The following is a 13,188-nucleotide window of genomic DNA, read 5'->3' as shown; positions in this document are numbered from 1 at the left end:
TGGCTGCTTTTGTCAATAAAATTTTATCAGAACACGGCTGTGCTCATTTGTTTTAGTATTGCCTATGGGTGCTTCTGCACCACAAACGCAGAACTGAGTAGTTGCAACAGAGACTGTCATCAAAGGCAGTAAAAGTAAAGATCCTATAAAGGACCATTTAGTCCTTTACAGAAAGAGCTTGCAAACCTCTGCGACAGAAAATTCATCCTAGTATGACAGCCCTGCTTATGAACGAAGATAGTCTTGGAGACACTGCCAGACTCTCAAGGTCTCAACTTGAATGTTGGGAATTGAGGGGCACGGTGTTGAGATGTGAGGATGGCTTCATCGGGTCCCTCCTCGAGATTTTCATGCCCTTGTATGAATCCCTTCCAAGTGTGAGCAGCATCTGTGATTTACTTCTAGCCACAAGAGAACACAGCCAGAGTGACAGGATGTTAAATGATACGAGACCCTGTGTTGTTACCAGACTCACTCGGGAGACTCCTTGTTGGATTGATGAAGTACGCTGCCATGCAGAGGAAGCCTCAATGGCAGAGTCCTCAGTGGCCCTAGGAGCCGAGGGAAGCTTCCAGCTGACAGCCAGCAAGAAACCAAGGCTTTCAGTTCTACAGCCGTAAGTAAATTAATTCTGAGAACAAGAGTGAGCCTGGGGATGGATTCTTCAACAGTCAAGCCTCCAGATGAGAATGTAGCTCCTCCATCAACTTGATTGTTGCCTTTTGAGATCCTCAGCAGAGGACAAGTTAGGCTATGCATAGACTTCTGACTCACAGCAACTAGGAGGTAATAAATGTACTGTGTTTTAAGCCACTAATTTTGTGGTAATTTGTTTTGCACCAATAGATAACTACTGTACCTCCACCGAGCTTCCCTGGTGGCTCAGACAGTAAAGAATCTGCCTACAATGCAGGAGACCCAGGATCAATCAGTTAGGAAGATCCCCTGGAGGAGGAAATGGCAACCCACTTCAGTATTCTTGCCTGGAAAATTTCATGGACAGAGAAGCCTGAAAGGCTACAGTCCGTGGGATCACAAAGAGTCAGACAAGACTGAGTGACTAACACACACATACCTCCTTAACTTCTGAATAAACCTCAACCAAGGGTGAGAAGCAAATTAGCCAGCATCCATAAGAACATCTTCAGAGAAATGGTCTCATTCACTAGTCCAGGACAATTTCATCCCCAGTCACTACCCCTTTCTCCCAGCTTCCACAAGGTGTACTTTTTGGTCTAGTAATAATATGCTTGAAAGTGAAAGTGTTAGTCGCTTAGATGTGTCCGACTTTCTGCAACCCCATGGACTGTAGCCCACCAGGCTCCTCTCTCCATGGGATTTTCCAGGCAAGAATACTGGAGTGGGCAGCCATTTTCTCTTCCAGGGGATCTTCCAGACCCAGGAATAGAACTCGGGTCTCCTGCACTGCAGGCAGATTCTTCACCATCTGAGCCACCAATGCATGCATGTTCAGTCGCTTCAGTCGTGTCTGACTCTTTGCAACTCCATGGACTATAGGCCACCAGGCTCCTCTGTCCACGGTATTCTCCAGGCAAGAATACTGGAGTGGGTTGCCATACCCTCCTCCAGGGGATCTATCTGACCCAGGGATGAAACCCAGGTTTCCTGAATTGCAGGCTGACTGCTGAGCCACCAGGGAAGCCCATAAACAATATGCTTAACAAAACCAAAATGAGGAGAGATAAAGAAACCATTTCCTAAAGTCTTGAGGGAACTGGAAAAGTTAGCTTTGAGGAAAGAATTAAATGCTTGCAAAATACCTGCCTTTAATAAAGTATGTTATAAATAACTAAGTCATGATTCTCCTTGGAAAAGAATGACGTTTACTTGTTGAGAACATTCTTACACATCATCTGTAAACTGTCAACAGTCACTTTCTAGAACAGACAGAACAATGCTACTTCTACAGAGACTCTGGTCCTCTTCTCTACAAGGTAAAGTCTATGAGGTAAAAGCCTTTCAAAACCAGTCGCACACCTCCACGGCTACACTTGACCAGGAACTCTGCTCCCCACAGATTTCCTGCGTTATTTTTAAAATATGCTAGGTGTTCACTCCTTCCTTTTTCATTATTGTTTACAAGGTCATTTCCTTTGTGAAGCCTTCCCTAACTGACTGAAGTATTAGTAACTGTGCTTCCTCCACATGGCCTCTACTTATAACTTTTTCTTTTTATAATAATGTCCCCTCTCCCACCATGAATATTCAAGTACAAGATTATTTAATTCAGTGACTGATTCACAACATGTGGTCCAGGTACCCTGGGAGTTCCCAAGGTCAAAACTATTTACACAGCAACACAAGATGTTACTTCCCTTTTCACTCTCATCTAAGTGTGGAATATGACTTTCCAGATGCTACACGATGAAGGTAGTCATAGAAATGTGCACCTATGTATCATTTTGTTTTAAAAACTTTCCCAGTTTCAATTTTTAATATAGTAAAAAAAAAAATCAATGATATAATCCAGATAAATGGAAGCATTTGGGGTTCCTTGATATTTTTAAATGGTCAAAGAAGTCCTGAGATCAGAAAATTTTAGAAATGTGATTCCAGTAACTTTTGTCTTCCCAGGGAAGGGGGAAAAAAGAGGCCTATGGTAGGAACTCACAGTAGGAACACTTCTGGGAGAATAATCAGGTCATTCCCTGTATTAAAGTCCAAACATTCCATAAAGCTGGCAATACCGTCCAAGCAAGCTCATGAGCCTGTATCATTCTCTATAACCTCACTCCAGCTTCTGCATGCTATTCTCTTTCTACATCCTTATTTGAATTTTGTATTATGGCCAACCTGGTTTACTTCTCACCTTTTAAACAACCTTCCATTTCCACCTCTGGGTCTTTGTTCATGTTGTTCTACAGAATAGAAAATTATACTTGCTCCAAGCTGGCTCAGTGACATTCTAAACCTCTTTTTCAATACTCAGTTCAAATTCCACTTTCTTTGTGAAGTCTTCTTTAATCTAAAATTACACAACCCGGTGTGTTCCTTCTTATAGCACTTCCTTTGTAGTCCTCCTTGAACAATATTATACTTCATTCTATCTCCAATCCTCCAATAATGAATTATTTTTCTATGTTTATGTAACTCATCATAAAATATAGCCCCAATTAGTAGTATTACCTGTCCTACATAACTGCCCCATAGCAAGAGAGCTATATCAACTAAGCATAATATCTGATCTGATTTCTACAAGTCACCTAAAAGCAGACAATTATATACATGAAGGCAATTTCTTCCTAAAAATTCTTGTCCTATCATCTACTGAGTGAGTCATTAGGTAAGTCACTTAAATCCTGGATAGTCCTTAGAGGTTAAATATCCAATTCTGAGCTGCTCAAAAATCTGAATCTCTATTTCAATGCCTCTTAATACAGATCTGAAAGAGCCCTTAAAATATAACAGTGACAAAGAGAACAGAGAAGTCCACTCCACATGACGCAGCCTGAAGATCAAATACTGATCCCTGTTTCCTTAGGTTCACGAGCCTAGCATGGTCTCACACACTGGTGTTTTAGAAGGGCCTGATTTTAAAGATGTTATGGGAATCCTCAGGGTGAGAAGAATGAGGCTATTTATATGCTATAAACAGTATCTGCGGTTAAGAATCTTAATAGTCACTTCTGGGCTTTATGTTCCTAGAAAGTGACCTTTTCAACATTATTATTATCAGGATGCTCTTCATCTCCTGATGGACTACAGACTAGTTCTTAACCTTCTCATAAACTAGGAATAATGAGTTGGGTTCTTCTACACAGAGCTGTGACAAATGGCTCAAGATACACTCCTTGAGTTCATTATTCCACAAGGCATTCAGGAGCTCAGGGGATAATTCACTCATTGATATAAAAGAATCTTCTCTGAACATTCTATATATAATAATATCTGTGATTCAAGTTCCCTAAAAGCATAGTCAATAATAAGGAAAAGCATCAATGAACTTAATCTTTCAAATTTCTCTAAACCAGAATTAAGATAGACAGTGAATCTACTCAGCATGCAAAACAATAAAATAAAGTAAAACCCATACTTCAGATTCAGTTCAGTCGCTCAGTCGTGTCTGACTCTTTGTGACCCCATGAACCGCAGCTCGCTAGGCCTCCCTGTCCATCACCAACTACCGGAGTCCACCCAAACCCATGTCCATTGAGCCGGTGATGCCATCCAACCATCTCACCCTCTGTCATCTCCTTCTCCCCTTGCCCTCAATCTTTCCCAGCCTCAGGGTCTTTTCAAATGAATCAGCTCTTCGCATCAGGTGGCCAAAGTATTGGAATTTCAGCTTCAACATCAATCCTTCCAATGAACACCCAGGACTGATCTGCTTTAGGATGGACTGGTTGGATCTCCTTGCAGTCCATGGGACTCTCAAGAGTCTTTTCCAACACCACAGTTCAAAAGCATCAATCCTTCAGCGCTCAGCTTTCTTTATAGTCCAACTTTCACATCCATACATGACCACTGGAAAAACCACAGCCTCGACTAGACAGACCTTTGTTGGCAAAGTAATGTCTCTGCTTCTCAACATGCTGTCTAGGTTGGTCATAACTTTCCTTCCAAGGAGTAAGCGTCTTTTAATTTCATGGCCGCAATCACCATCTGTAGTGATTTTGGAGCCCAGAAAAATAAAGTCATCCACTGTTTCCACATCTATTTGCCTTCAGATTAGGCAATACAAATGGAGGGTACAATAATATGTATTTAACAGACTCCTGCCTGGCCCCTGAATATACATGCACATTCCAACACCCTAAGGGGAAGGGCTGATGACCTTAAGTGACTAAGAGTCACTGTATTATGATATTTATTTAGGAAAATGTCCTTATTCTTAGGAGACACTTGCTGAGTTACTTAGTGGGGATGAAAAGAATCATGAGGTATACAACTTACTTTGAAATAATTCACAAAGATAATAAAATAAAAATCGTTTCTTTAGATGCCTAAATCGATTAAAATGGCAAAGCTGAACCTACCTGGTAGGCACAGGAGACTCCACTGTGCTATCCTATCAACTTTTCAGTATGCTTGGCCACAAAGAAACAGATGATCAGAAAGGCAATTCTGTTTCCTTTCCAGGTCAAATTAAAAAAAAAAATGAAGTTCTTTAATAAAAGGCGTGGTGATAAAAAAAAATTTAATATTCAAACACAGTACATAGTTATTACAAAAATACATCAATTTAACAATTCCTAGATGGGGTCTATTCTCAACCTAACAGAATAAAACATTAAAACACAGGTTACACCCTGACACTCTTCTGCTCAAATCCCTCCTTTGGCTCCACCTCCAAGTAAACATTAAACTGTTACAAAGGCCCACAAGGACCCTCATAGTCTCCCCTGACCTCCTCTTCCCTGCAATACAGCTACCTGTCTGTGATTCTTCTTGCTATTCCTCCATATAGCAGGCAGCTCCTGTCCAGAGGCCTATATGCTGGCTGCACCCCATGCCTTGAACCCTCTGATCTTGGATGTCTACACAGCTCCCTTCCTCACCTTCCACTTGTATCCTTGCTCGAATGTCACTTACATGGTGAGACAGTCATTCCGCTAACCATTTAAAATTGCAATTCCCCACACCTCACTCTTATCGATGAGTCCCTGCTCTGATTTTCATGATGCCAGGAACCGGCCCACACACTCTATGTATTTACAATTAATTTATACATCCTAATTCCATCTTCCACATCTAAAATAAAAGTGCACTAGGGCAGGAATTTTGGACGAATTTGTTTACCAGTACTCCGACACCTAGAACATAATGAGACGCCATGATAACACAACATATTTACAGTCTCATTTATCTCTGAGTGAAAAAGGCAGTGGGGTGGGGGGGGGGCAGCTAGAGTCTAGCTTAAAACTGATCTCACATCCAAGAATGCTTATGTTTTAGGCTCATACACTGAATCACACTGACTGAATTTTTCTGTGTGTTTCTTAACACTTACTTCAGTATAGATGAATCACCCACAGCCACTCTTCCCAGTAGTCATGTATGGATGTCAGAGCTGCACTATAAAGAAGGCTGAGCGCCGAAGAATTGATGCTTTTGAACTGTGGTGTTGGAGAAGACTCTTGAGAGTCCCCTGGACTGCAAGGAGATCCAGCCAGTCCATCCTAAAGGAGATCAGTCCTGGGTGTTCATTGGAAGGACAGATATTGAAGCTGAAACTCCAATACTTTGGCCACCTGATGCAAAGAGCTGGCTCACTGGAAAAGACCCTGATGCTGGGAAAGATTGAAGGCGGTAGGAGAAGGGGACGGTAGGAGAAGGGGACGACAGAGGATGAGATGGTTGGAGGGCATCACTGACTCAATGGACATGAGTTTGAGTAAACTCCGGAAGTTGGAGATGGACAGGGAGGCCTGGTGTGCTGCAGTCCAAGGGGTCGCAAAGAGGCAGACGTGACTGAGTGAGTGAAGTGAACTCAACTCTTCCCAGTACATTTGCCTGACTCCTTCTGTAGAGCCTGGGTGTTCAGGAGGGCCTGGGTCTTTTTCTATTGTATTTGCCAATATTGTATTGTATTTTCTATTTATACTATATAAGGCAAAACATACAATGGAGCCATTAGGCTTTTAATGATCCCTGTTCAATGAATGAAAATACACAAACATACCTATATAGTTTACAGAGGAAAGAAGCTGAGGAAAGAAGGAAGGGTCAGAGATATTTAGGTTCAAATTTTAGTCCACTCTTACAAGCATGCCAATGTCATCTGCCAACACCTCAGTTCCTTCGCTCCTATATAAAAACCATGGCACTTTCTCCAAAGGGTTGTTCTGAAAAGAATCGCAAATGACCAGAGAGTCCCTATATAGGAATTTCCCTGGTGGTCCAGGGGCCAGGACTCTGCACTCCCACTGCAGGGGGCCTGGGTTGATTCCTGGAAGGGGAACTAGACCACACGTGCCACAACTAAGACCCACCCACTGCAGTGAAATAAATAAAAACAAAAATATTTTTTTAAAAAACAACCCTATGTAATGTGTAAAAAATATGGGTGCTCAGAAAGAAATGTTGGTTTATAGTGACTTCCAAACAATGTTTAAAATTTCTTTCCATTTCTTTTGTCTTAACTTCTCCCATCTTTCCCACAAGCAAATAAAATCTCATATATTTTTAGATTAAATAAAAAAGGTCTCAAATATCAATATCATTTTTTCTATTCCCAGAATGGTCTCTGGTCAAACAAAAACCCATACAAACCCATACAAAAAAAAAAAATCAGTAGATACTAATCAATGACTAGAGTGTTAAAGAGGATAAACTGAGCAAAATCCTAAGCTGACACTTCTTTACTAAATAATTCTCATGAGAAACCGTAACAAATGAAATTCACATAATAAATGAAAAATACGGTGTTCCAGACCTAGTGTTCATTTATCTTAACTTTTATTTCACCAAATACTCCCTTGCAATTCACAATAAACAGTTAGATAAGGGAGTGTCCTGTGGCACAGTGGATAAGAATTCACCCCCTAATTCAGGGGACACGAGTTCAATCCCTGATTGAGGGATTCCACATGCTGTGGTGTAACTAAGTCCATGAACCACAACTATTTGAGCCTGCGCTCTAGAGCCTGCGAGCGGAGACTACTCAGTCATGAGCCCCATGTTGTAACTACTGAAGCTGGTGCACCCGGAGCCTTTCCACAAGAGAAGCCAGTGCAGTGAGAAGCGTGCGCACTGCAAGTAGAGACTAGCCCCTGTGTGCCACAGCTAGAGAAAGCCTGTGCAAAGCAACAAAGACCCAGGGCAGTCAAAAATAAAAACAAATAAAAAAAAAAGATAAGCTAATGAGAGAAATCCAAAGTCTTATATTTCATAAGGAAACATTTTTCCCCGTATTGTTTCATCATCATCAATTCACATTACTGCAACTGCAAATTAAGTATCACAATAAAAAGTATAATTAATCTACCACCCAAGCATGATATTATCTTGATAAGGAAAACCTACGTCATTCTATTTTCAAAGTGCTATGTATAAAGCACTATTTTGTTATATAAAGGGTAAGTTTAAATGTACACTTGATTCTTCCTTTCTTTGAACTCTGAACTTGGAATGTGGTTCAGAAAGATAGGAAGCATACTATTGATTCCCCACTACAACTTTGCTGAGTCAGTTCTACAGGGAGCACCACTTGCTGTTTTGTAATTTCTTCAGTCACAGCCCAAGATAAATCACTTTAGCTGTAATAGGCCAGCATTAGTTATAGAATTCTGTTCATGACTCATTTAGAAATATTCACATTATCCTGGTTCTTTCCCTAACCCTTATTAAATGGTGGCTATTGTTGTTCAGTCACTCAGTCGTGTCTGACTCTTTGTGATTGGATGAACTGTAGCACGCCAGGCTTCCCTGTTCTTCACTATATATATCCCTGAGTTTGCTCAAACTCATCTCCAATCTGTTATACCATCCAACCATCTCATCCTCTGTCATCCCCTTCTCCTCCTGCCCTCAGTCCTTCCCAGCATCAGGGTCTTACTAAATGGTAAAAGGACCCAAATTCTGCTGCTGCAACCAGTGAGTACACACTGCACTTCAAAAAGTTTGGCTGGCAAGACTACCTCCAGGTACTATGAGTGAAGCTTACTGTTCATGTCATTCAAAGAATCACCCTGTGGAGTCTCCAGTGCTTCCTGCAGCAGTCTGATTCAAGCTTTGTACACTGTAGAAACCGTACGTTCACTAATGAATCAGAAAAATCTAGCCTCACAAGACTAAGGTTGGTTGATTTTGGGGGGAGGTGTAGGGGAGAAGTCCTCTTTTAAATCCCACTAAACCAGAAATGGCCAACTTTGCAAGCTGTTTCTCAACCACTAATGCTTTATGATATTATCTACCAAAAAATTTTAAACAAATTTATATGTAAAAGCATGTCTCAGATACCGCAAAGTACAGAAACACTTTTTGAATCAAATAAGAAGGCTTTGCCAACCCTTTACAATTCCATGACCACAGGGAACCAAAAGACCCTACAAATGAACCAAAAACACACAAAAAACGTTGAGCAAAGTAAGACCTTTCCCAGACATTCAATAGACCCAGGTTTTCCTGGCCTGAACTGGGCACTGCCACATGGTGTAGAATCAACAAAAAGCAACAGAGACATGGTCTGGCTTGCTAATTTCTGTCTCCATCTAAGAGAAAAGAAAATAGTGTGTTTTCAAACTCGGAAATACTGTGGATACTGTAAATTACTTTTTAATTCAAAGCCTTGGTACTCTGGATTAGTAACCAATATTAAGAACAATTAGGTCAATAATGTGTTCTTAGGGCTGGATTGAGAGGTTTCATGAATCTGAAAATCTGTTTTCATATTTGCAAAAAAAAGCTGCTAGATTGATACTTTAAAAAAGGCAGAGAAAACAACAGGGGTAGGTCCTATGGTAACTCACGGAAACCGTGAGGTTTGAGGCTAGAAGAGACCTTACTAGCATCTACTCAAACCACCTACAACAGAGCACCAGGAGTCCAAATGGTATCATCTGTGGAGTACTGGCTGACAATTTAAATTTTAACTTTATATTATCTTTATTCTGTAAGAATAAATAAAAAAGACAAAAGAAAGCCACTGCAGCTGAAGCACAGATTATATAAATTTCATATAACTAAGACAATGACAGGACTAGTAGAAAAGATGACAGCAATAAATATTTAGCTTGAGTTATTCATCAGAAATTGTTTCACAATGAATGAAAAAATTAATGAACAATGTAAAAAACATTGGAAATACACGACTGATAACTATATATAAAACAGGGTTTTTACTTTAGTGTAGAATAGGAACACTTCTCATTTGAGAAGTGGGTTGCCATTTCCTTCTCCAGGGAATCTTCTGGTCCCAGGGATCAAACCCGTGTTTCCTTCTTAACCACTGAGCCATCAGGGAAGCCCCGACTGTCTCCACATATTTACCTATTTGGAACATTTCATATAATTGCAATTACATAATATACTGTCTCTTTTCACTGGCTTCTCTCACCTACCATAATGTTTACAAGGTACCTCCACGATACAGAATATGTTTAATACTTCATTCCATTTTACAGTCCAATAATATTCCACTGAATACCGCATTTTGCTTATCCATTCAGTTGATGGACATCCGAGTTGTTTCTAGTTCTGGTTTTATGATTTTTTTTTTTTTTTTTTTGCATGCATGGCAAACAAACCAGATAATCTTAAAAATTCCTACAAAAACACACACTACCAAAACTATCCCAAAAAGAAAGAGAATAATTTCCTATAGCAAGTAAACAGATTTTGAATCAGTAGTCAAAAAACATTTAAGTATAGCCACTTCATAAAACAGTATGGAGGGTCCTCAGAAAACTACAACAAGTATTTATGTGAGAACACGAAGAAATTAGAAACCTTATACATTGCTAGTGGGGGAAAAAAAAAGGTAACACCACGGTGCAAACAACTGAGTAGAGCCCCAAAAAGTTAATTATACAATCTCACAAGATCAGCAATTCCACTCCTAGGCACCCAAGAAGCAGAAAACGTTATGTACATGAATGTTCATAACAGCTTTATTCAAATGAATAAAAAGCACAAACAAACCAAACAGCCATGAACTGATTAGTGGATTAGTAAAATGTGGTATATCCACCCAAGAGTATTATCGAGCACAGAAAGACATGAAGTACTGAATTACACTACAACATGACAACATGAATGAACTTCAAAAGCATTACGCTACATGAAAGAAGTCACACAAAAGGCTACAATGGCATGCTTCCATTTATAAGAAATGTTCAGAATAGGCAAATCCATGGAGACAGAAAGCAGATTAATGGTACCAGAGCTGAGGAGAGAAAGAATGGGAAGTCACTGCTTAATTGATATGGGATTTCTTCTGGGGTGAGGAAAATGTCCTGGAATTAGATAGTGGTGATGAATGCACAACACAGGGAATTTACTAGAAGCCACTGGATAATATACATTTAAAGTGAATAAAATGAAGAATTTCACATGAAGTTTATTTCAATGTAAAAATAACCAAAAACAACAGTCTACTCAGCAATATATAAATTAAAACCACAAAAGTCCGTTTGGAATTCTTAGGTCTATACACTCAAAACCTAGATTTAAAAACAGGCATCAAATACCTCACAACTGTGATTTATTAACAGGAGACAATTTTTAAAAATTCTATCACAAAAGGAAGAGATTAACAAAGTCACACCTAAATTTTTTTAAGGCCTAAGTTTGTACTGATCATTGGAGCCAATTTTAAGTGCAAGCGAACCCAAGTATTCTAGCAAGCTGACAGAAAAACACAACCACTATTAACCGTGTCCTTGGGGGCAGCAGGGACTCACCCAGCTTCTCTGGCTCATCTGGCCCCGTGCCTGCAATGCAGCTGCTCTCCAGGCCGTAGGTGGGATCCACCTTTCCAGAGGCTCGGGCTGCTTCTTGAACTTTCTTGACATGAGCCTCCACCAATTCCAGGGGCACCTCCTCCCGGACCCGAGAAAACTCCTCTGTGTAAGAATAAAAATGGAACAGTGATCTGGTGTCCCGTGAATATTTGCTTCAGTGTAAACTAGGAAATCTGACACAACACTAGTGTGTCGTGTGTAACCTAGTGACCTTTCTTGAGACTCAATCTGATCTATCCCAGGAAGTCAAGAAGGCCAAAGTTGATAAACGTGTACAGTGAAGCAATTCCATGACTCTTATGTCTTACCTTACACGTCAGTCTTACTATATAACAAGAGATTATGATCTTTAAATATCTATCAGTAACAATCAAAACTGCTGTCCAAAATTCATCTAACTCTGTTGTTTGGATTTTAATCAAGAAAACAGTAAGGATGAAACAACCAGAATGTCAAGAAAGAATTCTACAGTGTGAGAAAATTCTAGTTAGAATTCATGCAACCCAAGAGTGTTAAATAACTTTTTGCCAATTACATAAAAATCCATATGAATCACAAAATACCATTAAAACCCACTGTTTTGTCCCTCTAAATTCTTAAAAAATGCTCATAGTTTGAAAAATGTTGTATGTTAACTGCTTTATTTAAAAAACATAATCTACTATCCTTAAGGGGTAATACATAAAACTGCAAGCTGATAACACCTAAATCTGAGATAAAACTATCATGAAAGAAAGCATGAAACCATGATCTGAAACGGTTACGCTCACAAGACAGCGTAAGAAAGGCCATACCCAAAGCTGCTTTGGCTGCAGCAGACGCCACACGAGGATCCACCACAGACGCCAAAAAAGCAACAGTGCTCATGACTGGGTTTCCTGACTGACTGAAGGGGACAGGCTGGTAGGCCAGGGGCCCCAGGGAAGCATCAGAGTTCTCAAGGTATGGGTCCTCAATGGGAAGCCTCAAGAAGTGAAGGATGCATTCATCCTGAGTGCGACTTCCAACGTGCTCTGACACTTTGTTCCAATCATCCTTATACATCTCCAGAGCCTGTGATGGAAAAAAACAGGAGCTTTAATAACAAATAACAAGGAAGTAATACTTAATGACATCAGCAACCTGTGACTATTCTTTAGATGGGCTTTAAATTAAAAAAAGTAATGAAAATAGTTATACTGTTCATAGCAGGTAGATCTGATTGCTTTCCTTATTATGTTAAATTCTCAGTCAAGAAAAAACAAAAAAAAAAGGCATGTATATTACAAAGAATTATGGTGCTGGAGAAGACTCTGAGAGTCCCTTGGACTGCACAGAGATCAAAACAGTCAATCCTAAAGAAAATGAACCCTGAAAATCCACTGGACAGACAGAAGCTGAAGCTGAAGCTCCAATACTCTGGTCACCTGATATGACAGCCGACTCATTGGAAAAGATCCTGATGCTAGGAAAGACTGAGAGCAGGAGGAGAAGGGGACGACAAAGGATGAGATGGTTAGGTGGCATTACCAACTCAAAGGTCATGTTTGAGCAAAATCCAGGAGAGACTGTCTTAATACTTTCCAGCATAACCTTTTCAGATGAGCTTACTTTTAAGCTTTTTTCTTTGTTCATTTTCCTTTAGCCAGAGAAAAGTTCAGGAAGTTTTTTTCCCAGAATAAAGCTAAGGAATAGATATGCAGAATTCAAGCCACCATCAGCATCCAGAAAAGCACAAGGCGAGCAGCAGTGAAGTTCTGTGCCTGAGCACCGACAGAAGCATTAC

The 13,188-nt window shown here is 40.1% G+C and overlaps 1 protein-coding gene across 2 annotated transcripts in view; it reads right to left on the bottom strand.

Annotated features, from left to right (window-relative positions):
- The window catches only part of SMARCC1 (SWI/SNF related BAF chromatin remodeling complex subunit C1), a 124,927-nt gene that overhangs the window by 43,223 nt on the left and 68,516 nt on the right, over nt 1-13,188 (bottom strand). For both annotated transcript variants that reach the window (XM_070360196.1, XM_070360195.1), the window contains exons 20-21: nt 12,218-12,476; nt 11,364-11,525 (exon numbers count right to left, since the gene is read on the bottom strand). In XM_070360196.1, the coding sequence (XP_070216297.1) occupies nt 11,364-11,525; nt 12,218-12,476 (421 nt within the window). The remainder of the gene's footprint in view (nt 1-11,363; nt 11,526-12,217; nt 12,477-13,188) is intronic.

This window comes from Bos mutus, chromosome 22 (assembly GCF_027580195.1).
Source record: "Bos mutus isolate GX-2022 chromosome 22, NWIPB_WYAK_1.1, whole genome shotgun sequence".
Classification (NCBI taxonomy): domain Eukaryota; kingdom Metazoa; phylum Chordata; class Mammalia; order Artiodactyla; family Bovidae; genus Bos; species Bos mutus.
Note: the sequence above shows the minus strand (reverse complement) of the source record. Positions and strands in the feature narration are given on the sequence as shown.